The following is a 25488-nucleotide window of genomic DNA, read 5'->3' on the forward strand; positions in this document are numbered from 1 at the left end:
CGGGAGCCCGATCACGTTAACACCACGCTCTCGAGACTATGACAATTTGACATAAGCGGATGAACAATCCGATGCGGCGGTCATACAATGCTACGCACTTCGACCCGTACGGCGTATCATCCGCGAGGGCTCCCCCGTTCCTCCATTCTCGCTCAAGCCTCCGCCTTCGCCGCCTCCACGAAAATGTCTCCACCCTTTCCAACCACCTCGCGCTCAAACTTCCCCTCCTCCCACCCAACCATCATAACCGCCTTCTCGCGGTCCAAGAACTTCACCTCATCCGGCACCACAACCCTCGAATACTCTTCGTCCTGAAACACGGCCAAAACATCCTCATAACTCTCCGCCCAAAACTCCGCGAAGCCGTCGTACTCCGCGATCGGAAGGCCGGATTGGCGGAGCTGAGAGGCAAGGGCGGAGTCGAGGTGATATTGAGAGTATTTTGTCAAGTTGCGCTGGACGATGGGGATGGAGAGGAAGAGGGGGGCGTGGCTGGTGGACCAGTAGGTGTGGAATTCTTCCGGGGTGAGGTGGGGGAGTCTGCGGATAAGGATGGACATGCGGACGGGCATAGTTTCATTCGGGTTGTGGTGGATGACTGTTCTAGAGGGTTTCTGGTGGTTTGATGGGAGGTGGCGATGACGGTTTTTTTTAATGGACGTTTGCGAGACTGTAGTGACATATGAAGCCTTGCAGTCCGAACACGGCATGCTTATATACCTGACCCCACAAGCGATGCTGAAGTTGACGAGCCTAATGGCCTTCAGGCGACATTGCGCCGTCTCGCGGATTCGCTTTCTGGAGTCCCGGAGATAGATGCCAAGACCCGGCTTCACGAGCGCCACGGACTGAAGGTTCGACTTCTCGCACGTACAAAGAAGTCCCATCCATGCCGCGAGAAGTTTTTGAACACGGTACAGCATTGCTCCGTCTCGATGTGCAATGGTCTATGTCATGACCAAATTATCTTGAAGCTTGAGTGAGTCGGCTTGGTGGCCGGAACCTTCGGGTCTTGAGACCCGGCATCGACGTGTCCGTTACCCAATACTTTTGCTGCCTCTGATGGAATGTCGAGAATGCGTGGCACGCAGGGCGTAAGTATGTTGGTGATGTGTCCCGGCAACCGCAACGAACAGTAAAATGAAGCGCACGGAGTGATGGTTGAGTCGGAGAGTCTGGGCGTGACGGCTAGGCTGCGCGACAATGTGGCTTAGGCATACTGCATCTCTCCTGGGTGAGCAAGCCGACACATCACCCGGTCAGTTCATGTGACGGCATTGGCAACTCCATCATTCACCCCGCACCCCGTCGTAAATTAGGCATCCTCTTCTTCTCCTTCTGCCCTTCCTTCACCCTCCTCCTCTCCATGACCTTCTCCCTCTCCTTGCCCTTCATGCCCTTGAACCTCTCCACCAATGCGCGCTCCTTCACCTCCTTCTTCTTCAAATAGTAAGGCGTCTTCCCTTGCTGCACCCGCTCCCTCTCCTCCTTCCGATGCTTCCGCAGAACTTCCTGCTCTCGTTCTTTAGTCGCTTGCGTCTTGAGGCGGTTCTCCATACTGTTGATCTTGCGTTTGAGAGTCTCGCGGTCGGAAGGGTCTTTGGTTCGCTTGAGCGCGGTTTGCAGCTCGGCAATCTCGCCGCGCTCGTAGTCGTGGAGGAAGGAGTAGGCTTTTGAGATGTTGTCGTTGGTGGGTAAGGCGGAGTCGTGGATTGCGTCGAAGCGTGGGTCTCGGATGACGCGTTTAGGGACGTCGATGACGGTTCGTTTGCGGGTGACTTGGCGGCGGGAGGTTTGGGCGGTGGGGGCGTGTTTGGAGGAGCGTTGATGGTGGGATGTTGTGTCTTCTTCCGAAGGCGCTGAGTCGGAGTCGCTTGCATCGTCGCGATCTTCGTCTACAGCCTTCTTCGCGAACCGCGATACACGGCGCTTTTGGCCGGCAGAGTGCACTTCTTCCGGTTCGGTCCCTGCAGCCTTCTGCTTCTTGATCTGCCTCAGACGCTTTCGCAACGCTTCTAGTTTCTCTTCATCGTCATCTCGTTCGTCAACGTCTGAGCCTCGTTTACGCTTCCGCAACAGCGCATCGCGGGCCTGCTGCAACGCGCCGAAGCTGACCGTGGCAATGCTTGCTTCGAGAACATCCTCATCATCTTTTACCGCCCCGTCATTGCCGGAGCCTGAAGCAGAGGCGTCGGCATCGTCCAAGTCATCGCCGCCCAGGTCGCTGTCGCCTCCCTCATCGGCCTCTTCCAGCTCTACACCTCCGTCACCGTCCGCATCGTCCTCCTCCCACTCGGGCTCCGCATGCCGCACCGGCCGGACGTTTCTCCCCAGTAATCTCGCTGGCGCCATGTCATACACCTCCTGCCGCTTGTGTGTTTGTCCGAAAGAACATCGAACAAACTCCGTCGCACGAAGATGCATATTCCACCTCGGCCTCTTTTTTCCGCTTCCAGCCACGTGAGCCAAGCTTTGCGGTTGCAGCGGGAGCTTGCGATGTTTAGCGACCGTTAGAGTAACAAGGATTGAGAGCTTGGGAGAATGACGTGTGATGAGGCAAGAGATCAATGCTTCGAGCGATTGTTGCTGCCGCAATATCGCCGTCGCCAGCGTCGACAACAGATGCTAGTATTCAATATATATTGATTGAAATACTTTCAACAATCCGCCACTCAGCACCTCATCACCCCTACTCACGCCTTATTGAGCGACGATGAAGATCTTAACGAAGGAGGAGGAGCGAGAGCATTACAAGTGAGTGCGCCGTCACGCGACCAGCCTTCACATCGCTGTACTAACAATATCGACAGTGCCACGGTCACGGGTGGTCTCATCGGCGGCACCGCAGGTGTAGCAGCAGGTGCACTGGGAGTCTACGCCGCATCCGCACGCTTTCCCGCCTTCAGATCGCTCACACTGCCCTTCCGAACCTTCTTGATCGCCAGTACAGGCACCTTCGCATGTTCGTTGTATCCCCCCGCTCACACCACCCCTTCCAGCCAAATTCTGACATTGTTTATATCGCAGCCATCGTCTCCGCCGACAGCTACTCCCGCTCCTACGAAGCCTCCCGCAACCCGGCCAAGCAATACGAAGATGAACAACAGTCCCTGCAGGACCAACTCCGCTCCCAACAATCCACCTACGAACGCACCATGTCCTGGCTCTCCAACAACCGCTACGGCGTCGTCTTCGGGTCGTGGGTAGCCTCCATGGCCACCGCCCTTGGCCTCGTCGGCAGGAACCCCTACCTCTCCACGCAACAAAAGCTCGTTCAAGCGCGTGTGTACGCTCAAGGCCTCACCATCGCCGTCGTGATCATCTCCCTCGCGTTCGAAACGACGGACTCGGCGACGGGACAAGGACGGTGGGAGACGGTGAAAGTGCTCGACCCCAACGACCCCACGCACAAGCATATGATTGAGAAGCAGATCCACCACGAGCGGTATGCGGGCGAGGATCAATGGAGGGATATGGTGGAGGCGGAGGAGAACCGGATCAAGGAGCGCGAGCAGGCGATCAAGGAGCGAGAGGCGGCGGATAAGAAGAAGGGGAAGAAGCCGCAGAAGCATCATGATGAGGAGCATGGCAAGCCGGAGGAGGCGAAGGATGACAAGGTTAAGGCGCCGTGAGCGTAGGATTGCGGGAATGGGTGTGAGTGTGGGATATGTCTTACTTGCTGGATTGAACCAGAATCTTACGGCTGGTGATTGCGGTTTCGGCCCGGATTCGTGCGCCGCGTGCGTAGAGCCGGATTTATGGGTCGTCGAATATGTACGTATGTAAGTGCTTGTCAGAACGCATGAAAGGCGCAGAATTGAACATACTACCAACAACCGATTACACAAGCTTAACTTACAGCAGCGAAAGGAGCAGCATGTGGCAAGGAATCTCCTCACGTAGTCGAGGGTGCAGGGTCGAGTAGAGGACTTCGGCGGCTCTACTATCATTTCCTTTCCTTCATTCTTTCTTATCTCCGAAAAGCTGTCCGGATCTGCTGCGGGAGCCGACTCACCCAGGATATTCATATCGACCACGAACTACGCCGCAGTGATTTGAACGCAAAGATATCAAGGGTCGAAGCATCATGGAGATGGCGAGGCAGACACTGCGGGACGGCACGAAATCAGTGTCGTTGGGTTGCGATGGGCGTCTGCAATTGGGAAGGCAGGCACAGGCACAGGTACAGGTATAGTTATGTTTGACCTCATTCCCTCTCCCCCGTCTCAGATTGGTATATGCAGCCGGGGCGAAGACGAAGAGTCGACCCTGCCCACAAATTGGGAACGAGGACTGGCCAGTCGAGGAAACCTGCTGCAGATAGGAGTTAAACAGAGGCAGGGCAGGGCAAGTCAAGTCGAGTCAATATGGAGCGAAACGCTGCGTGCGTTCGCTTCGTAATACTGCAAGGTCTGCTGTGGCTGAAGCAAAGCAGAGCAAAGCATAGCACACCATAGCGTAGCATGCATAAGCTACCGAACCGATCAGCGAATGAGGCTTGGGGAGCGCAACGGACCTGTGTTCATCCCATTTGATTTCCGCTCCTGAACGGATGATGAGAGGCTGCGTCTGCCCATCGCGGCCTATACAAGCAACCAAGAAGGCAATAGAAACGTGTGCCTCACCCATCTCGCCTCACAACGAGGACACGGGCTCTTACGCAGGCTCTTACGTACGCCGAAAGAATGCGAAGATGATTCTTGAGCGCAATCGCGAATGCGGCGCTTGTAAGCTTGAGAACTCGGCGTAGTATAGCTGAGCTGTTCTCGATATGGTCTCGAAAGCGTCGAGTAGTTGCGTAACTCTCTCTCTCTCTCGTCTCAGCGCTTCGCTACCGAACGCCACCGCTCCGAACGCCAAACGCTTCAGTACAGACCCATCCCATTCCATCCCATCCCAGACCAGACCAGCCGTTCCCAGATGCCACACCAACCGCCCATGCTCACAACACCACATACCAACTGCATGCTTGCCTGCGCGGCGACACGTCACCAAGCTCCCAACCCAAGCGCCCGCCCACTCAACGCACGTCCAGTCCGCTAGCCAACCAAAAACCCCCCCCACCATCCAGACACAAGCTCAGAATTCCATCCATCACGAATGCATCAAATCCCAAGCCCGCGCGCACAACCGCAAAAACTCCTCCCTCTTCTCCCCCCCACTCATCCCCGCCATCCAATCCTCACCCCCCTCCTCCCTCTCCCTCTCCCTCTCCCTCTCACCCATCCCCTCCCCTCCCCATCCTCTCTCTCTTTCCCGTTCGCCCCTCGGCGGCGCAAAAGCAAAAGCCGTCCGCTTCGCCCCGTCCCCCACCAGAACGTGCCGGCTCTGACTCAACGGCGAACTGCCGTTATCCCGCTCATACTCCTCCCTGCCCCGCCGTCGACTGCCGTTGAGGCTCGAGGTGCGGGCTAGGATGTCGGGGCGGGAGGAGGGGACGTCGTTCCCACTACCACTCCCACTCCCGCTGCCGTTCCCGCTGCCGTGATGGAGTTGCTGCTGCGAGAGCGGAGGAGCTTGGTGTTGGTGAGGAGCAGCAGCAGGCTGGTACGATAGGTGAGCTTGGTGACTGTAATACTGCTGGTGGTGCTGCTGGTGGTGCTGCTGCTGATGTCCTCCGTGCGGCGGCATGGGCGAGGGCGGTGTAGGGGGCTGCACGCCGCCATAATGCACCACTTTGGGCATCAAGTCTTCCCTCCCGCCCGAAAGCCCTTGCACCGCTTCCTCCGCGGAACGGTATTCGCGGCTTCGGGCGCTGCTGAGCGATCCGTTCTGGTTCTGTTGCGACTGCTGTTGTTGGGACTGTTGTTGGAAGGACGGGGGTGGGAAGCTAGGTGACGGGAGCGGGGGTGGCATATGAGCGTTATTGTTGTTGTTACTACTGTTGCTGCCGTTGTTATGATGGGAGGACGGAGATTGACCGGAGTAATTCCGCGGCGCCTCGAGGCGGTCATTAATAGCGAATACATCCGCGATAGGTGGGAGCCGATTATTCGTCTGCGTCGCAGGAACGTGGTGGATATGGCTGGTCTGACTCAACGCGCTGGGGCCGTGTTGCGCGTGGCGGGTGAAGGGGTGTTCGCCGGGTGCGAGTCCGGTGAAAGTTTGATGCATAGGCGCGGATTGGATGACGCGGTCGTTGGCGAATTGTGCTGCGGACGGGGCGGAGATGGTGAGGCCCGGTGGTGGACCTTTTCGGCGGGATGTGGTTGGGGTGCGCATGTTCATGCCGAAGAAGTTGCTGTTCTCTGGTCGGGAGGAGGGGTCGCCGGCGCCGCTGGTGGTGTTCTCGTGCGAGCTGCTGGGTTTCTGGCCCTTTTGTCTTGCCTCGATGATTTGTCTCTGCTGGTCTCGGACGTCGAGACTGCGCTGCAGTTGTTCTCGCATGGCGGGGTCGTGGGTTTGGAAGCCGGGTGACAAGCAGGCCAGGCCTACGTCGTGTATTGCCAGACCCGCCGAGTCTCGTGATGTAAGCGGTGCGGAAGGGCGTGAGGATTGTGGGCCGCGGTTGTTCGCCATGCTTGAGGATAGGTCGAGGCGTTTCGGTCGAGGTCGGGAGGATTGTAGGGAAGGCGAGCCGGGTTCTCTCTTCACTTTGACCATGGGTGGTGCGCCGTTTCGGAGGCTGTAAGATAGAACATCAGCGGTGCAAATTCATGACAGACTCGAGGTATACTTACGCATTAGGTGAAGCCTTCCCACTCGACGCTGACCGCTCGGCGGAAGCCGTAATCTCTACGCCAGCCGGTGAACCATTACTTCGCGCTCGTTTCGCAGCGGGAGGCTCAGCGCTCGGAGGGGCCGAGAGGACGGAGGTGCTGGATGGGGGCATGGCAGCAAACGGGGTGGTGGTGGTGGTGGTGGTGGTGACTGCGGGCGGGGCAGCCACGGCGGTCGACATGTCGGTAAAGGTGAGGTTGGCAGTGGACGTTGAAATGGTGAGGTCTTGACGTTGGCAATAGCGGGTCGAACCAAGACTGCACGACCCGAAGTGGGTTGGCTGTCCGTTAAGCGTTCGGGAAGGGAACGGTTGCAGTAGCACAGTCGATCGGCGCTGCAGGCGGAGAGTGTGCGGCGGCTGCTGGATGGCGGATGGCACAGCACGGCGCAGCACAAGCGGATCTCACGCTTTACTGCCTCGGCCGAGGGAGATGATGACTCGTTGGTGGTTGTCAGTTAGTATATCGTCTACAGTGTTGGTACTACAGGCAGAGGGGTGTGTTTGGAGGATTGGGACGAAGGCAGTCAAACGACATGAAACCCGAGCGCCGCACTTGCCCCCAAAGTAGGTGCAGTTCCAGAGTTCGAGTTTGGGGCCGCACGGACAAGGCGCAACGTGAGACGCACAGGGAAGCGAGACGTGTGCCAGAAGCCAGGGCCAGGGCCAGGGGGTTGGCGTTACCCTGATTAGCTGCAAGCAGTCAAGCCTCTCTAAGGTAAACGACGAATGGAACCGGTAATACTGCCGCAACGAGTCAATCAAATACTGTCTACGCCGCGTTGGTGTGCGGCACGGTGAGACATCTCCTTGGTCGGTAGATGGAGTGGCTGAGGCTGTTATTGCTTTCCCACACACACAAGCCGGGCAGGTGAATGCTTATTGCTCGGTGGCACGCCCGTTACAGGCGTTGCGCATATGGCACAGCGCCAAGATTCGCCCGTGTTTCACCCTCACGCCGCGGCTGCTTCAGCCCGGACTCGACACGCAACGTGACAGGAACACTCCAAGGGACTAAACTAAACGGTCGCCACAAACTCTAGCTAGTCTCGAGCTGAACATTGATCAGCATACGCTACTCTTGCAACAGTAGCCACGCCATACAAGTTACGCGTACGCGGCGTCGATTCATGGTGCGACACACTCGCAAACGACAGCCAATCGACCTGTTTCACACTCTTGACCCACTAGCGGGCGATCACTCTTCCCAATACACCGGCTCTGCGCCGAGCATCCCTGCTTCTACTCCTCTCTCCATATCTCTGCTCGCTTGCGAAGGAGAAACACGCGCGGCGGAGATCTTCCATACATACTCTCTATATCTGGCTGGGCTAAGGAGTACATCGCAGGGTGTTACGACGTGCCTCGGTAGTGTTGATAAAGGTGGTAAAGTGAGTAAGGATGGTCGAGACTGCACGATCGATCGCCGTGATAACGTGCGTGCAGCCGTCTCGATTCGGCATGCGCCCTCGGCCCAAAACGGCAGACGTTCGGGGCGCCGTGCTGACTGCACATGGCAATAGTCACTTCACACCCTATCCCTGGCGAAACCTGCTGTCTATGTAGATACAGAGAGACGCCACGATGTTCCTCACCACATCTGCTAGAGTTATACGGCCGTACGTGCCAACAGCCCAAACAGCAGATAAGTCCTCTTCCAATACTCGCCCGCACTCTTCTTCAAGCGTTCAAACGATGCATCTTCCACCTCCAACTCCTGCCTGAGTCCATCAATGGGCACAGAAAGTGGATCTTTTCCTTTGCCCTGCGACAGGAAGATGATTTGGAGGTAGATGGCGTCGAAGAGATGTTGCACGTTGCGCTCGCGTTCACTCGCGTCTTTGGCTCCCGCAGACTCATCCGAAGGAGCGTGGTCGCCTTCGTGTGATGCATGGGAATCGTCGTGGTGCCCGTTGATGACCGCCTTGCCTTCCACCTCCACCTCCTCCTCCTCCCCCTTCTTCTCCTGCTCAGACCCAGCCCTCTCAACCTCATTGACGCTCGCATCGCTCAACCCCGAGCCGTCCGGCGTCTCCTTGCTAAGCAACCCCCAAAACAGCTCCGCCAGCCTCGCATCAACCGTCCTCCGCAGGCTCAGCACAGCATCCGGACTCCACACATCCACCCCAACCTCATCGGCCATAGCCTTGCACAACTTCGTCAGGAACCTGAAAGTGGCAGGGGAAGGCTGAACGGGCAGTGGCGGCGTTCCAGCATCCCAAAGTACAGTAGGTGGTCGGTGTTTCCGCTTGAGGTCTTGACTTAGACGTACGAGGGGGAGGACCATAGCTGTCTTCACGATGTTATTGTGGAGGGTGGCTATGAGGTCGTCGTGGTCGCCGTCCGCTGTCTTGTCATCTGAACTGAGGCCGATGTGTGTCGCTAGGCTCTGTCGGCGCTCGTGCAGGTCGCGTAGAAGTCGGAGCAACAACGCGGCTTCACCGTACGATTCTGAACGTGCGCGGATATGTTCGGTCACGCGGGTCAAAGCTGCCTCGACGGCAGATCGTAAGGTAGAGTGTAACAGATCCGGATCGTCTTTGCACATTGCGACTCTCATACTCTCTCCGTCCGGAATATCGTCAAGGTCGATGTCTGCTTCGTCTTCCCACTTGACAGACCGCATTTGCTGGATTTCGGCTTGAAAGGCGAGCAAATTCTGCTCCCACTTACTCAGACTATTGCGGATAGCACGTAACCTCGTGTCTCGCCCATTCCGCCGCTGGATGATGGCTTCACGGAAGCTCGAAGCACCGTTACTAAGGTCGAAGTCCTCCACTGCCAAGCCCCATATATCAGTACCCGTCGCAGCCTCTGGCGGGCCTGTACCGATGGGCGCTTCAAGCGACTCATCACCGGAGCTAGCGCACTGTTTGGCCAACACGCACAGCTGTTCCATAAAAGCACCACTAACCTCCGTAACGGCCCGTCCGGTAATGAACTGCGGAAAACTACTCCCAAGCGCCAAATACCGAGCCAGTACTTTCTTCCGCAACCCCAGTACCGCTTTCACATCCGTTTCAGCCCGCACAGACTCCTTAACAGCCATGACCACGCACTCATGCGCCTGCCGCGACCACGCCACCAACGCATCTTGCACGTCCGAAACGAGTAATTGTTCATGCCGCACCCACGGCGTGAAAGCCCGTACCGCTTCATCCACCCAGATCCCGTAGACGTCCAGATTGAGGTGGTACAGCGACCGGATTTGTTCATCCTGCATGAGCGGCACTTTCCCCAGTTGAGCGAGGGAATCGGCGTACAGTCTCGGGAACAGCGCGCGGATGTCGGTGAGTGTGTGTTTGTATAGCTCCAGCATCTTCGTCAAAGCATCATCCCCGGTCGGCGACTCACGCACGTGTTCCATCTGCTCGCACCGCACCTGTAGCAAGTGATGCAGCACCTCTTTCGGCCCGGCGCTAGATATCATCGTGAAAGCGGCAAGCGTATTGACCAGGCTCGCCTTCTCAGTCCTCGGTCTAACAAGCGAGCGATCAATATAGGATCCCAACTTCTTCCTCAGTACCGCCAATCTCCGCCGTAGTTCCTCCAAAATGTCCGGTAGGCTCTCGGTGCTCTCCGAAACACTCTTAAGCAGTAGTCGAGCCAGCACCAACAACTTGGCCACAACCAACGCATCACCCTTCTCCTTCATGATCCTTCCCGCCGTCGTAAGCGTACTCTGTAATATCTTCGTCTGCGCCATAACCCTCCTCCTCCCCTCCCCAACCTCTCCCTCTAACCCCTTCCTCCGCAACAACGCCAACCCCTCCCCCTTCCTCTCAAGCACCCTCACGTTACACCCCCTCGCAATCCCACTCAATGCTCCCTCCACCCCCCGCATCCGCTCATCCATCTCCACGATCCGTTCCGCCGTGCCCAGTAAATCGCGATAGCTGGCTCCGACGAGCGAGCGCAGTTTCGAGCGGTTCTCATCGAGGTTCTTGCGGAGTTGTTGCTCCAGTTTTCGGACAACGGGGAGAGGGTATTGGAAGGCATCTTCCCAGGAGTTGAAGGTGCGTGGGTCCGGCGGTTGGACCGCCATTTGGGGGGTACGAGATGTGCGAGGTGGGAGGTGGGAGTGGGCATGCGGATGTGGTGAGGTGACGGCCGTGCCAAGAACTACGCTTTCGAGGAAAGAGTGGACGATGAACGGAACGCAGTACTTCACTTCTTCTTTATCCTGCACCCAATACTGTATATATAAGTAGGAAGTATGTGGTGATAAAGCTGCTTGGAGCTCAGACTGTCCAACGCTCCTTAAGAATCCTTCCATTTACACAGAAACGACACGCTTCTCTGAGGCAAACCACTCAGTAGCAGACCCTCTATAAGCGAAAACCGACCTTCCATACCCGACACCACGCACAAACACACACACGTCTCCAATCTTCACGCTCTCCTCCGCAGGAGCCTGCCTACCCGGTTCGTCCCTCCAGATCTCGACTGCATCCCACAACCCCTGCTCAATCGCGAGGCTTGCAACGCGCACGGCTTGCTCCATGTCGCCGACTTCCACCAATACTACCTTGGCGTCAAGTTTCCTAGCAACGTCCAAGATGCGAGGATAGAAGGTATCGCCGTCGTTGACCGGACACGTCGGCGCGGGATGCTGCGGCACTAAAGCCAACTTAGGTTCGTACAATTTCACGGACCTCGCTGTGGTATTTAGAAATGCTCGTGATGAAATGTAAGGCGGGTTCGAGATTAAAATGTCAAAGCAGGGTGGCGTTGGGGTTCCTTCTAGTGTCCTAAGGGCGTCTAGCACTGAGGGTATCCCGAACTGATGCGGAATGTTCGCATCGTGCAATACATCGGCCCGTAAGAAACGAGTCTTCTGCAGTGATCGCAGGCTTGACGGCGCCTTCTGCGCTATCAGCTGGGTGGAGAGGTTGTCCCGTGCCAGTTTGAGCGCTCGTTTGGATATGTCGATCCCGATGAGCCGAATATCCGTATCCGCACGGAGATTGTGCTTGAAGTATTCATGGTGGAATAGTAGTGGTAAGCAGCCGGAACCGGTGCATAGATCGAGTACCTGCAGCTTCCGTGGGAGTGAGCGGAATGTATGAGATTGGAACAGCAAGTCTACAAGATGACTGATTGAAGCTGCTGTCTCAGGCCTATACCAAGGACATCAGGAGACAAGATGGACAAAAGAGAATATGCTGTCCACAAACCTTGGTATAAGCACGCCAGGACGGCACTCAAGGCGCAAGTCTCCGAAATACTCGGAGCCTAAGATGTACTGCAGCGGTTCACCCTTTGCCCTTCGCGCTATGAGGCGGTTTACCAGGACATCTGCAGGGGCATTGTCCGATTGTATGCTGGAAGCGTGCTGTTTAAGCCACCGGAGCTCATTGCGAGCCGAATCGAGGGATCTGCAGATCGGCAATAGCTTTGCTAGACGTATGTCAGTCTGTTTGGCATGTCTCACCAGCGCGGGCGAAATGCGTGGCATTCATATGTGAAGCTTGTCGTTTTCGTGTGGACACATGCAGGAACATTCATTCACTTCAGCATTGACGTCTGCGGGAAGCGTGCCTAAGGCGCAACATTTTGCGGGGTCCCGCTGCCGATTGGTTCAAGCTTCTGCAGGGCCGCTGCTGTTCGGGAGGCTTCTAAACAGCACACGCCACACTCAGTTGCCTTGTACCAACTTCACGGCGGATCACGCCATTACCACCAGGAACAACATCGATATCGTCTCACTAACAACACCGCACCACCACACATCCTCGCCGCGCAAGTATTACATCTTTTCTCAGTACTAGAACCACTACCAGACAGAAGACTGCCACCATGAAGCTCACCTTCAAGGACTTGAAGCAGCAAAAGTTTACCATCGACGCCGAGCCTAGCGAGACCATCGGTGCACTCAAGCGCAAGATCAGTGAAGAGAAGGGCTGGGAGCCGTCTACCCAGAAACTCATCTACTCCGGCAAAATACTGCAAGATGATAATACCATCGAGTCATACAAGATCGAAGAGAAAGGTTTCATTGTCTGCATGACGTCCAAGCCCAAGGCGGCGCCGAAGCCAGTCGAGCCATCTACACCTGCACAAGCTCCATCCACACCCGCAGCCCCTCCCGCACCCGTAGCGGCACCCAACACAACCGCCGCACAACCACCTCCCACCCCATCTCCCGCACCTGCCTCGACCGCCGCCGCGGACCCCGCATCATGGAACGATCCTTCGGCGCTTGCTATGGGCGAGCAACGCCAGGCTGCAGTCGCCAACATGGAGGCGATGGGCTTCCCTCGTGATCAGATCGATCGGGCAATGCGCGCAGCATTCTTTAACCCTGACCGTGCGGTCGAGTATTTGCTGAATGGTATTCCGGCGAGTGCAGAGCAGGAGCAGAGAGCAGCTGCAACACCACAGAGACCAGCGTCAAATCAGCCGGCGCCGCAACAGCAAGCACAGCCGCCAGCGCAGACTGGCAACACAGGTGCAACTGGGGGCGACGAGCCAGTCAACCTCTTCGAGGCAGCCGCACAAGCTGGGCAGAGAGGAGGTGTAGGCGGCAACCGTGGCACAGGCGACCTCGCGGCAGCTCTTGGTGGGGGCCAAGGAGGTCAAGGCGGACAAGCCACCGCCAACGAGCTCGACTTCCTCCGTAACAACCCGCAATTCCAGCAACTACGACAACTCGTACAGCAACAGCCAGCCATGCTCGAGCCCATCCTCCAGCAAGTCGCTGCCGGAAACCCACAGCTCGCGCAAATGATCACCCAGAACCCGGAGCAGTTCATGCAGCTGCTTGCGGAGGATGCAGATGACGATGTTGCGCTGCCGCCGGGTGCTCAGCAAATAGCAGTCACTGAGGAGGAGCGGGAGGCTATTGAAAGGGTATGTCCAAACGAATGATGTTATGTGAGTGAATCTGGCTGATAAGAGTACAGTTATGCCGTCTCGGCTTTGAGCGGGATTTGGCGATCCAAGCGTACTTTGCGTGCGACAAGAATGAGGAGTTGGCGGCCAATTTCTTATTCGACCAGCCAGAGGAGCCAGAGGAGCCGCCTGCATAGTGAGCTACGGAATTGGGTCGAGCATCGGATGGAAGCACGCATTGAGCGTTCCCGAGGTGGTAATGGTTGCTCGAGCGTTGCGCTTCTACGGTTGACGCTATGCGCGTCTCTGCATCGATATGCGCCAAGGCGGCGTATCCGTGAGCCATTAGCTCGCTACGTCACGAACATTCTCTGACGAAGATGCCGGCCTCATTCTCGAGAAACAAGAGAGCTCTCACGGCCGCGTTTGCCCAAGTCTTAACGTCGCCGTGAAATTGAATCTTGTTTTCTTCCTATGCGTTCGCGAGCAGTGACTCGTTGAAGCATCGGCGCAGCGAATCATTGAAAGCACGGAGCACCACCTCTGCGAAAAGTTTGAAGCAACGACTCAATGATAGGTTGAACATAGGTCTAATGATCGACCCCTAGCTGTACGCCCGTCAATAAATGACCGAACCGCTTCCTTTTGCGAGTCCTTGGTCGTACTACGGGCTGGTTGTATTCATCGGACTTGACTCGGATGACATAGCTTCGATGATGGGAGGCAGGTCTTATAATGACATTACCAGTGTCCAGAGGATCACCGTTGTAACCACCTTTGCCTGCTGGACCCAGCCTACGTATTGAGACACGCTATCGCAATTGCAAGATGCGACAATCTGGAAACACCCAAATCAATATTGATGGTGGAGAAGGCAAGAGGGAGGTCATCAGAGTGCACGTTAAATGGCGCTAGAGGCTGGTGCGCAACGCTGATTGGACGAGGGTCGCTTGTTCCTCGAAGGACATGAATTCATTCTTTGTAGCAGCCCGTCTTTGCACCCACGCAGTATTGCCATTACGGCGTCAGTGGTTTCGTGATCTTATCCAGAAGCAGGGTTGTCAGTCAACAATACTCTGAGCGGTGTTTGTTTCAACAACGCTGGGCTGTAGTCAGTCACAGCTCGCCTCTAAGCGTTGCCCAAGACCGATTATTGCTACCACTAGCGACCCAGCAAGGACTGCGACGGTGAGATCGACATACTTGTCAAGACGCCGGTACGTCAACCTCCTTTTAACGCATGCTCGCCGATTGGAACGTCGTGGTTGCTGTTCAAGGGAGTATCCTCGCTCGTAGCGATGCCACTTCCGCTGCAACGATGATTCGCTGCGAGCCGGGCATGACCCGATACTTAACCTAGAAGCTCTGAACAGCAACCATCGGCCGCTCGCCCTTCGCATGCAGGGAGTTAGCGTTGACCTATTAACATGTCTGTCGCGATCCCTGGCATTGCTGGTTGTTGACAGCCTTGAGGGCTTACTGCCCCTTTGCATCTTTGTGGCGATCTCGGGACGACAGCTTGAACACTTCGATGGTGTAGAGCACGAACGACTCGCTAATTACCGTCGGTAGAGACCACACAATGTCCGCCGAGGTCGAAAGACCAAGCAGAAAGGGTATCAAAGGTCGTCGGATTGAAGGTCGCCCTGGCCGGTTTGACCCTTCGGAGCCTTTGCATATGACAACCCGCAGAGCCGCAAGGTCCGGCCCTAGTCACGATCCGCCTTCCACCAACGGCTCTGTAGAAGGAGACTCAAGTCCGCATGGTTCAGTGGACGTCGGCCAGTGGACTCGCGGACCCTGGACGCTCCCCTTCGAATACGACCCACCTACAATTGTGGGAGGAGACTATGTTCCGCAATGTGCAGTGACCGCCGCTCACCGGGTTTGCGTACCTGCGACATCGCAAGTTGACTACATTCCACCTTCCATCAACGGCTCTATTAAAAAGAACTCAAGTCCGCACGCTTCACCAGACGACGCATCAAGACCGACCACTCTTCACAACCAGCCAGACCAAGCCTCTCCGGATGCTATGCGGGCTGTCGGACCCATTGACAATGAGTCTTCAACACAACACAACCAACAGACTGTTTCACCTGCGCACCGTGTGGAAGAACAGGAGGATGATCTAACGACTGCGCCTCTTTTCACTCCGGCCGAGCAACCCGTGTACAGTCCACGCAAGAGAAAGCGATCCTCGCCTTCGCCACCAACGATGACGAACGCTTCGCTTACAGAGTCTTTACCATCTGCACCACGAGAGGCGACACCAGAAGCCGATCATTATGCGGAGCCGTCCCAACAAGACGGAATTGCTCAGGGTGAGGTCGATGAGGTCAATGATGTCGAAGTGACTGAACCATACCTCGTTGACGACGGCGGTACTGACGACGGGGCCGATACGGTGTACGACTTGACTGTCGGGGAAGACGCACATAATGCCATCGATGTGCCATCCGTCGAGAACACACCGGTCCGTTCCAATAGTGGCTCGCCCGTCTCTATCGCCACTGACTCAACTGATGTGGAACTACTGCCTCCGCCTGATGACCCAGAAGACGTCACCATGCTGGATAACGATGTGAATGTCGCAGCGGAAGCAGTGGACGTGGAAGATGCGATTGAGAATATTGACGGTGTCGCGGCGAACGGTCAGCGTCCCAAAAGAAAGTTCGGCGGCAAGCGGAGACGAGCAGCTCACCAGAATCTCAATGTCGAGATGGCTATGAGACGGCAACTTGAGCTGAAGAGGATGTACCGTACGATTGCTCGCGAGCTCAAGACTATGCTGGGTGAAGTCGCAGGCCGTGACCTGGACCAACTGCAAACGAACGAACAGCATCATGTGGAAGCTTCCGAACACGAGCACGTGATAGCAGGCTTGGACCATGCACTTGCAAGGCGGAAGGCTTTGATACGGAACCAACACAACCTCGATCTTCGTCTCCTCAAGCAGAAGCAACAGTACGAAGGAGAGGTGCGCAGAAGTGCGTGCCGCATTGTGATGGAGAATGCCAAGGATGCTGCTTTACACCGCTTGATGCACGATATGTTGGTCATCGGTCGGGAGTCTCACATAGCAGAGTTTGACATGGATGTCGAAACGGAAGACGAAGACGATATCATTCCGCCACCCAAGCACATGAGCTACGGCTTTAAACGAGGAGATCCAGTCGGCGCTGAGTGCGACTCTCGCAGCCGTCTCGCCATCGAGACGGAGCACGCTGTCGACAATCTTCAACGGCGCTTGATGATGGCCAACATGTTGCGTGAGTTGTCAGCTCGCGAGCAGCCTCCACCGGACGACTTCTTTGCAATTATGGATGATACGCGCCGGGAGGTCGCAAGCCTACGACATGAAGCTGTTGCAAACACCAAACTGCTCGCTAATGCTGCCACGGAAGTCGAGCTTGTCGCCAGTCTTACCATTCCGAATGAGCAAGCTTTCGGCCTGCAGCAGCTTGCGGATCTGTGCATGCGGCCATCGATCATCGCACCCGCCCACAAGCAGCCCGCTGTATCGCCTCGCAAGCCTACTGTTCCCAGGACACCGAAACGATCAGCGCCGCCACCTATTGTTCCACCACCAGCGACCCAGTCGATCACGGTTGAGCTCTCGCCACGAACTAGGCAGTACTTCCGTGATAGGTTCGAGAAGGATATGCCTCCTCCGCTGACACCGCGGCAACCGGATACAGTTCCACGGTCACCAATAGTCACACCGGGCCACCATCAAATTCCACCTTCACCTGTTAGATCAGCCAACAAGACCGCCGGCGTGCCACCCCTGACTCCGACGCGGCGCGACTCCGATCGCCAGTCAAACGTCTCTAGATCTTCGCTGCAGTCGAGAGGAGAACACCACCACGATCGAAACCAGCACGGCTTTACCGAGATCACGCAGTCCCCGCGGTCAGCCACGCGTCCGGAGCCAGACCACATCTACGCACATGCGCTTGCGGGTGCGTTTGACCGGCGCGCGCGGACAAGAAGTCTGGACGAACAACCATCGTTTGACTCCCGTTTTGCACCCAACGCTTTCGGAAGACCAGACGCCTCACCCTTTCCAGGGAATGAGGAGCTGGACAGAATGTTCAACCCTGAGAGATACGGACCGCTTTCGCAATTTCGTCGCCCACAGATGGTTGAGCGACCAAGAAGCCCCGAGCAGAAGGCGTTCATACCATTTCACCCAGCTATACCAGCCGATATACAACCGAAGCCGGAGGCTGATCGGTCACTGATACCACGCTCGCGGCAATCATCGGTCAGTGTCAAGGACGAGGCTCAATCTGAGGCTGGTGACGGCAAAGGCACACGCAACTTCGTTTTCAAGCATCACAGGAAGCCGAATAAGGAACAAAGGAACGGTCTGCCTCGCCGCAAGCGCCATCGCAGCGGCAAAGAGGCATTTGAGCACTCGACGCCCCGTGAGCGAGCTCAGAGCACGCAGCAGATCGCTAGCAGACTGCCACCATCATCGCAAGCGTCATACCCACCGAGCCCGGTTGATGGGTATGGACCTCCTAGGCCGCAATGGCCAGGTCCGACCATACAACCGAACGGCATCCCACCACAATCGCATATGCCACCGCCGCCCCGTCTGCCGCAGCATGAGCCACCTCCGCAAGACTATCGCCGAGACACGCATGGTTCCGGTCAGTACCCACAACATCGCAACAGCTTCCCCTTACCACAGCCCCCACGACCGTGGGACCGACCGTCTCCAAGCCCGCTCTTCGCGATCCCACAACGACAACAACCTGCCCCAAACGGTCCTCCGCCGCCATCGCCAAACTTCGACCGCTACCTCGACCGTCGTCACGGCTACCCCACCCCACCACTCCCACCCTCACATCACGGAGAGTATCAACACCAACACCAGCATCAGCATCAGCATCAACATCACCTACCTCTCACGCCGCAACAGCCACCGACCTCAGCGGGCTACGGGCAGCAATACGGAGGTCAAACCATAGCACCTGCGATCCCGGACCCGCGTCTGCACCCCCCGGGCTTCCGACCAGCGCAACATGACTTCCCGCCGGCTTTTGCGCAGGCCCAGACGCAGCAGCGGAATCCGAATCCGAGTCCTGATGGGCAGAGGAGGCGGGCGCAGAGTGACACTCATTCGCGCTCGACGAGCCATTGGAGGTCTTATCCCGGGCCGCCGCCGAGTAAGCGGTGAGAAGCTATCATCTATGGTTCTCTTTCGGTAGGCAGGAGGGGATCAAGTTCTCAGATATTGAGCGTGTGTCAAGGGCGTCGGGAAGATTGCACTTCTTACCACAGCTACTACTGCTGCATTTCAATACCCTACGCAAAATGGCTGGGATGGGACACAGACATTCTTGTATCGAGGCTGTCACCGGCATGGTGGCGGAGGGGGCATGGCTTGAGCTAGCCTGTAATCTGTATTACTACCTTCATCACACGGGCCCAACACAGACAATCTCCCCAGACTTCGTGCTAGCCACATGTCACACTGTCACAGATATATTGTCAGCAATCGATTAGGTAAAGGCGGGCCAGGCGGGTTAGGACGCCGTTGTACTGTATGTTGCATGTTGTGCTTATGTGCCGTGGTACCGCTGCGCCCATATCCAATGTAGGATTTGCTGACCAGGCTGACCGACGAAACACCTGCTGCGGACAGCTTGCGCGGCCCTCGACGCGTTGTAATCCTGCCGCCCGCCCAATTGACACCACACTCTAAATGAGCGCAATATCGAAAGTCTCGAGAGTCGAAATTCAATCATTTCAACGGGCAATCAACCCCATCCATTGCGATTGGCGGACAGGGCGCCCCATCGGAAATTTCGGTCGCAGATCAAGGCCTCAGATCTGGGTTGGGCAGAGCCTCAACACGGTATAGCGTGGCGAGTTGGTGCGAAAAGCAAGCGGCAAGCTGCCGTTCCCCTTCCCGCTGCTTTCATTTCGATTGTGAGGTGTGCGGAGGGGGATTGTGTGAGGGAGCAAAGCTCAATCTGCACGCTCTGCCGGATACACAACCTTGTGCGACACGACACGACACGACCCTTCCACCCCTTCTTCTTCTTGTTGTGTTGTGTTTTACGGCGACGGACAGCTTCACTCATTCAGCTGGCCCGCTTTCGCAATCCACTCGTTACTTGTATTGAGACAGAGAAGGCTGAGACTTGGCGGGAAATGCGCTACGTCAGACGTGCAGAATCTCCACAGCACACGGTGAGTCGCGCCTCCCCCAAATGTACCCGAACCGACGGACTTTCCCTTCCAGGGCCACGAACGTTGGACGTGCCTTGAGTTGTAACACTGCAAGCCACTTTTGGGTTGAGGGGGACGCGCGTTGCCCACTCATTGATTGCGTTCATCATTCTTTGTACTATCGTGCTAATACGTTTGGTTGCGATGCAGTCGTTACAACTAACTCCCTTCCTCAATACTACCGTACTGTGGTAATTTGAGTGGCGACTACTGGTTCCCGACTCGACACGCCTTCGCCACCACGCTCGCTACAGTACCCAACCACCACAATGGCTTCGTCTGGCTTCACCGGCCTCGCACGGCGCAATACCAACAAACGAGCACCTCTCAGCCATACGATTGCGACACTTCTCGTCGTATTACTAGTCCTCATAACCATCGCCTTACTACTCACCGCGAGCCTGCTCCTGATGCGCTACCGCCGACGGCGATCACAAAGACAGCAATCATCATCACTCCACTGCGGCGACGACGAAAAGCGCACCTCAACCTCCTCCACCTCATCCCACCACCGTCGCGTCATGGTCAGACCCTCCGAATCCACCATCGTGTACCAAGAAAAGCAACGCCTCATCGAAGACTCTTCCGCTCCGCCATCCCCCTCCGCCGAAATCCCGGAGATCCGACTCACGTTCCCCGAAGAATACGACGAAGCTGGCAAGCGACAATCGGGTCGCGTGGTCGTCGTGCACGTCGGCGAGACGAGCGTGGGGCTCGAGCCGGCGGCCGAGAAGCTGCCGGCGTATGGGGAGGATGCGCGCTTTCAGTCGTTAGATCTGGAGAGGATTGGTGGGCTTGTGGAGAATAAGGCGCCGGGTACGCCTGCCCGACTTGCTTCGTAAGGGAGTCGACTACTCGGAGGACATAAAAAGAGATCTGGTTTACGACCCGTAATGAGACTCGATTCCCTTCCGTTCTGTCGCCCACCTCTTCAACTACCGGCATCACCACTGGCTGGATTAATTACGCCGCGGTCTGGTCGCCCCCTTTTTTTTTTCTTCAAGCGATACACCGAGTCAAGGATGACCGACTCACGCATTGCATATACGGCGCATTTTCAAACCATCATCGGTACTGTTTTTCCCGCGGGGTCGGACGAGAGCCGTCGCTCCGTTCTTATCAAAGTCCCGTAACGGGTCACAGGGGAGTTTTGAGAGAGTAACAGACCAGAATGTCTGAGATCTAGCATGGCGCTGAGGAGGTCCACTGTTTATCAGACTGTGGTGTATGGGTATCATCGTAACTTTAGTGTCTATATATCTCGTACCACAGTCTGCAAGCCTGAGCCTGAGCCTGAGCCTGAGCCTGGGTATATGGCCCTTGCCGTGCTTGCTGCAAAGAAATGTTTCGAACCAGACACGCCACGTTCGTTGAAATTCTCTGAATTGTCGTGGGCCTACTCTTCTCATTCCCATCGCAATATGTCGTCGTCGACGACTTCAGCCTTTTAGTCGACCACCACCATGAAATGACCGGCGCTGCTCGTTCGCTTCGCTTCGGACCTCAAAGTCATGTCCCGCCCCGACCGATTCGAGCTTCGACTCCATTCACCAAGCCAGCTTGCCGAGACATTACGACGGTACACCCCATCGACCATGTTCGCAACTCTGACGCACTTACTCATCATAGCGAAGCGAGACCGGACGAAGTAGGGTAGAAGTGCCGTCCTTTCGGTCAGTATGGGCGACTGCATGGTTTGAATACGTGGACAATGACGCAAGTTTGCCGAACCATGTCGGCGAAGCGATAGCGACACCAAGTGTGCTGAACCATGGGTGACGAAAGCGCTTGTATCGACAACGAACGGACGGACCGTCCGACCACTGCCTTTCCATAGCCGAGACGATACGATACCATCCCATCCTCACCTCGGGCTGGCTATTTCAGTTCTAACGCTATCTACTCTAGACTTTCATTGCTTCGCCTGGCGAATCGTCTACACATTTTACCGAGCACGACTGAATGACTTTAGCCATGCACACACAGACGAATTAGAGGACATCCACGAAGTATCTTGTGAGAAGTCCGTACGTTACGTCGCAGTAAACAAGAGAATTGCTTGCGCCCCGTGCGTGGGAGTTTGTAGAAGTCAGCGGGGTTTTGTGGATGCTGTTTCACGATTACAGCATGATCTCCATTCGACCCGCAGGATTGCCCTCTGATGGATTGTATGAGGTTAAAGGCGTGTCTACCGACAGTCACGCCCAAGGTGCGAATATGTAGTCGACTTCCTGTTGCGTGTCGCGCAGAAAGCCTAACCGCATGCGGATGTGTCGGGTTGACGTTGACAAGACCTTGGCCCCGGCCACGGCTACACAAATTGTCTCGGGATGCTGCCACACGAGGGACAAGCTTATCCGAACCTCTGTATTGTCAACACGCCCGCAAGATCTCACAAGCCAGTCATATATTACGCTGCTACTTCCACAGCTCCCTTATTGTACACCGAGCATCATATAAATGGAAGCCGTTATGTTAGTACACCTTTTCCCGATCGAAAACGCTAATCATGCATCTTCTCCCACGCTATGCAATGCTTTCATACCAGTCGTGTTCTCATGCATCGTTACCTCACTGTAGCTGCCACATCATAAAGCCGCGCTATGCAAATTCCCATATCGGTCACGTTCTCCCGACGTCGGGCCGCGTAAACACCGGCGGAAGGGTATATCTCGTTTGCGAAGGCGGCCCTGTCACTTCGCCAAGCGGCGGTAAGACTGTTCGCGCGCTTGTCGGCGCGGTGGGTGGCATGGAGTGCGCGCTGTCTGCCCGCCGCCTGAGTGCAGAAGGGCCACTTGGTGAAGGCTCGGCGCTATTCCGACGCAGTCTTGTCTGCAATGGCGATACCGGCTGCGAGAGGGGCTGAGGTAGCTGAGGCAGGCTGTGGTTATGCGCATGGCTATATCTGTTTACTGCTGACAGGGCGGGGATAGAGGGAGGCGAGGTGCTTGCGAGTCGTGGTAGAGGTCCGGGAACAGATTGCGACGTGGAGCTCTGACCGGCGACCTGGAAGACCGGCACGTTGGCGCGTTGTGCCATCTCAACCTCGCCGATCTGCCAATGCATTGCCTCCGCGGCGCGCCATGGGAGTTGCATTTCTCGGGAGATCTTTTCCCACATCTCCTTCTTGAACCTGCATAGAATTAGCATTGATTTTCGGTAGAAGCATTGATAAAACAACCTACCTCTCGTACAGCCGCGCGAGCTTGTTCTTCTTCTCCTCGTCCCATTCAGCTCTCCGCTCGAGGTAGTTCTGATACCGCAACCGGCAACTAATCGCGCTGCGACCTGGCAGGTGCTTTGAGATGTCTTCCCATTTCATGCCGTTGTTGCGAAGTTCGATGATCGATGCGTCTTCGTCGGCGGACCATTTCGATTGCTTCTTCTTCGCGGGGGACTCGGCTGGGTGCGGCGGTGCCAAGCGCTTGTTGCTCGACCCCGGCGGATGTTGGAATGGAGCTGGTAGTGGTAGCCTGGGGTCTGGTAGGGTCATCGACGCTGGGTATTGTGCATAGCCCGCCACAGGAGCATAATGGGAAGACCCCGGTGGTGGGTAGAATGGATATTGCGCCGTCTGCATCACCGGATAAGGATGCGTCGGTGGGAGGCGAGGCGGTGCTATCAAAGGACCAGTAATGAATGCTGCTGTTGATTCAGTTGGAGCAACAAAAGCGCGGCGACCGTCGCTGTCCCCGTCCCTCGGACTGCTCGAGGTACGACCAGATGGAGTGCTTGCATTACCAGGCGGCGATGCTGAGGCCGGCCTCTCAAGCAACGTCCTGATATCCACTTTGGCAAGCGTGCTGGCTTTATCGCCAGCAAATAGAACAGGTGGTCGTACCTCGATGATGGGTGTCCTCGATAACTGGCCGTCGACTGCGTCGAAACTGCGGTAGAGCATGAGCGACAGCAATGCTTTCGGAACGCGGTTTGTTGAACAGCTTATCCACGATACTGGTGTGGCTGCGTCAACTCAACGGTATCAGGTAAGGGAGATTGTTGGTAAGAGCAACTTCGTCCCAGCATTCCGGAAGTCGTCACGAAGCGGCGTGAACTTATAACCCTCGAGCACAGGCGCCGTAGATGTTCACTTGCTGGTGACGGGCATCATGCCGGTCGTCGAGTCATACCTTGCTCGAGCGCTCACGATACTGTAGAAGGACCTTCAGCCAGATTGGACGGATGTGGTGCGGTTGTTTGAGTGCTTGTTTCACTTGATTATGGCCGAAACAGGCGGGTTCGGCATTAACGCAGGTCTGGGGAGTGCGACTAGAGTGTCGTTGAAGGCCGTGGCGGTGTCGTTGTTAGTAGGAGCCTGGAGGATCAGAAGCTCAAGGCAGTGGCTTAGCCGTTGGGCAGCGAACCACTTTGTTACGAAGAACCGGCAAAGCCAACGTGACTAACAATATGCATGAAATAAGGTAACAAGTCAAGGTGGAGACCCTGTCGTACCGCCAGCCACTGGCGGTGACTAGCAAGGGATGAAACGACGCTCAGTATGGTAGCAAGAGCCGAACCAAGTAAGGAAGGAACCACGAAAGGGCCAAGGTATGGGAACCATGCTCACCTAACGCATGTCGGTCGGCGGGAGATATGCGCGGCCAACGCATTGACTTTGAGGCGGACTGTCTTCGATGAGGCTAGGCTTCGAAGTCGACACATCTCGTGATCGGGCATATATGCTGTTGGAGTTGTTTCTTGTACAGTTTCCGTGGGTCCAATCTGCTCGCATTTTGGGGAATAGACTTCATGCGCGACTCATGAGCCTTTCCGTAGCGCGGCTCAGATTTGAGCGCCGACAGTAATCAGCCTCGTATCTGACGACGACCAATCGTCTTCGTCCACATCATCTGTAGCCCTATTGTTGGCTGCGATCGAGTGCTCGAGTGCGCGTGTGACCATCACGCTCGACTCGGGAGACTACAGCACAATAGGCGGTGAGGGCGACCAATCATTGGTAGGGGTCACGTTATGGGCTTGTTCAGGCCTTGCGCGTAGCTTTCTTGGGAACCGCGATCAGCGCATAGCCTGTTCCTGTTGAATGCGCAGTCTACTCGAATGTCACGTCATGAGAGACACACCCCGGCACTGGCGGTATGAAGCGGAGGAAGCCCCGTGCCTCCAGTGCCTCGGAGGAGCTGCAATGTCCGCAGATCACAATGGCCGAAACGTGTAAGCGTGCACGCTCGTGGAAACCCTTCCTAGGATGCGGTTCTGGGCCGGGAGAACAACACGAGGGCGGTGAAATGCCGATGTGCTATCCCGGCTCGAGGAAGGGATCTCGTGACACCATCTATCAAGTGCTTCCTGGACCACACTATAATAGGCGCATGATCTGAATCGAGCATGCCGTGGGAATGAGTAAGCGTCGCATTGCGACTCGACAGCTCACAGCACGGGTAGTGCGCCAAGCGTAAGATAAGTCGGCCCCCCCAGACTTTGACAGAGCTCTGGCTGCTATTGTCATTGCCGAGATTGTTCGGCGGTGTAAGCCATGATGACCTGTTCGCTATTGTGATGCACGATGACAGGGATGCCGCGTCTGCAAGTCATTGCGTGGGTCTAGCGCCTGCAAAGACCAACGCACGGAGCGCGAGTTCCAACGTTGATACATGCGTTTCCGATAGAAATGTGACGGCGAACAAAGCCGACTCGAAGCTTGGTTGATGGCTGCAAGTAGCCTATCA

At 56.2% G+C, this 25488-nt stretch overlaps 12 protein-coding genes across 12 annotated transcripts; 5 read left to right on the top strand and 7 right to left on the bottom strand.

Moving 5' to 3' along the window:
• Nucleotides 1-152: 152 nt before the first annotated feature.
• On the bottom strand, nucleotides 153-572 carry BAUCODRAFT_147829 (uncharacterized protein; the record flags this gene model as incomplete). The annotated part of the gene is made up of 1 exon (XM_007678186.1): nucleotides 153-572. One exon carries the CDS (start codon nucleotides 570-572, stop codon nucleotides 153-155), a length of 420 nt encoding a protein of 139 aa, XP_007676376.1.
• Nucleotides 573-1308: 736 nt separating this feature from the next.
• On the bottom strand, nucleotides 1309-2148 carry BAUCODRAFT_53966 (uncharacterized protein; the record flags this gene model as incomplete). Its single annotated transcript, XM_007678040.1, has 1 exon — nucleotides 1309-2148. A coding segment is annotated over one exon (840 nt), but the record flags the coding sequence as incomplete, so codon positions are not given.
• Nucleotides 2149-2713: 565 nt separating this feature from the next.
• On the top strand, nucleotides 2714-3632 carry BAUCODRAFT_147831 (uncharacterized protein; the record flags this gene model as incomplete). The annotated part of the gene is made up of 3 exons (XM_007678187.1): nucleotides 2714-2754; nucleotides 2811-2962; nucleotides 3028-3632. 3 exons carry the CDS (start codon nucleotides 2714-2716, stop codon nucleotides 3630-3632), a joined length of 798 nt encoding a protein of 265 aa, XP_007676377.1.
• Nucleotides 3633-4861: 1229 nt separating this feature from the next.
• On the bottom strand, nucleotides 4862-7374 carry BAUCODRAFT_465988 (uncharacterized protein). The gene is made up of 2 exons (XM_007678188.1): nucleotides 6681-7374; nucleotides 4862-6625 (listed from the first exon to the last, which is right to left on the bottom strand). The coding sequence occupies exons 1-2, from the start codon at nucleotides 6899-6901 to the stop codon at nucleotides 5095-5097; spliced, it is 1752 nt and encodes a 583-aa protein (XP_007676378.1). The 5' UTR covers nucleotides 6902-7374; the 3' UTR covers nucleotides 4862-5094.
• A 953-nt stretch (nucleotides 7375-8327) lies between these two features.
• BAUCODRAFT_70384 (uncharacterized protein) lies at nucleotides 8328-10763 on the bottom strand (the record flags this gene model as incomplete). The annotated part of the gene is made up of 2 exons (XM_007678122.1): nucleotides 8328-8708; nucleotides 8799-10763. 2 exons carry the CDS (start codon nucleotides 10761-10763, stop codon nucleotides 8328-8330), a joined length of 2346 nt encoding a protein of 781 aa, XP_007676312.1.
• A 231-nt stretch (nucleotides 10764-10994) lies between these two features.
• On the bottom strand, nucleotides 10995-12176 carry BAUCODRAFT_122220 (uncharacterized protein; the record flags this gene model as incomplete). Its single annotated transcript, XM_007678189.1, has 2 exons — nucleotides 10995-11838; nucleotides 11896-12176. 2 exons carry the CDS (start codon nucleotides 12174-12176, stop codon nucleotides 10995-10997), a joined length of 1125 nt encoding a protein of 374 aa, XP_007676379.1.
• A 172-nt stretch (nucleotides 12177-12348) lies between these two features.
• On the top strand, nucleotides 12349-14119 carry BAUCODRAFT_33528 (uncharacterized protein). The gene is made up of 2 exons (XM_007677834.1): nucleotides 12349-13570; nucleotides 13624-14119. Exons 1-2 carry the CDS (start codon nucleotides 12518-12520, stop codon nucleotides 13747-13749), a joined length of 1179 nt encoding a protein of 392 aa, XP_007676024.1. The 5' UTR covers nucleotides 12349-12517; the 3' UTR covers nucleotides 13750-14119.
• Nucleotides 14120-14925: 806 nt separating this feature from the next.
• On the top strand, nucleotides 14926-19020 carry BAUCODRAFT_88949 (uncharacterized protein). Its single transcript, XM_007678149.1, has one exon. It carries the CDS (start codon nucleotides 15135-15137, stop codon nucleotides 18741-18743), a length of 3609 nt encoding a protein of 1202 aa, XP_007676339.1. The 5' UTR covers nucleotides 14926-15134; the 3' UTR covers nucleotides 18744-19020.
• A 36-nt stretch (nucleotides 19021-19056) lies between these two features.
• On the bottom strand, nucleotides 19057-19696 carry BAUCODRAFT_33530 (uncharacterized protein). The gene has a single exon (XM_007677835.1). It carries the CDS (start codon nucleotides 19651-19653, stop codon nucleotides 19417-19419), a length of 237 nt encoding a protein of 78 aa, XP_007676025.1. The 5' UTR covers nucleotides 19654-19696; the 3' UTR covers nucleotides 19057-19416.
• A 123-nt stretch (nucleotides 19697-19819) lies between these two features.
• On the top strand, nucleotides 19820-21093 carry BAUCODRAFT_33532 (uncharacterized protein). The gene has a single exon (XM_007677836.1). It carries the CDS (start codon nucleotides 20071-20073, stop codon nucleotides 20641-20643), a length of 573 nt encoding a protein of 190 aa, XP_007676026.1. The 5' UTR covers nucleotides 19820-20070; the 3' UTR covers nucleotides 20644-21093.
• Nucleotides 21094-22810: 1717 nt separating this feature from the next.
• BAUCODRAFT_53101 (uncharacterized protein) lies at nucleotides 22811-23186 on the bottom strand (the record flags this gene model as incomplete). The annotated part of the gene is made up of 2 exons (XM_007678037.1): nucleotides 22811-22934; nucleotides 22987-23186. Coding segments are annotated over 2 exons (324 nt in total), but the record flags the coding sequence as incomplete, so codon positions are not given.
• Nucleotides 23187-24684: 1498 nt separating this feature from the next.
• BAUCODRAFT_466465 (uncharacterized protein) lies at nucleotides 24685-25346 on the top strand. The gene has a single exon (XM_007678190.1). The coding sequence runs from the start codon at nucleotides 24898-24900 to the stop codon at nucleotides 25138-25140; it is 243 nt and encodes an 80-aa protein (XP_007676380.1). The 5' UTR covers nucleotides 24685-24897; the 3' UTR covers nucleotides 25141-25346.
• Nucleotides 25347-25488: the final 142 nt, after the last annotated feature.

The sequence above is a fragment of the Baudoinia panamericana genome (genome assembly GCF_000338955.1).
Source record: "Baudoinia panamericana UAMH 10762 unplaced genomic scaffold BAUCOscaffold_6, whole genome shotgun sequence".
NCBI classification, from domain to species: Eukaryota; Fungi; Ascomycota; class Dothideomycetes; order Mycosphaerellales; family Teratosphaeriaceae; genus Baudoinia; species Baudoinia panamericana.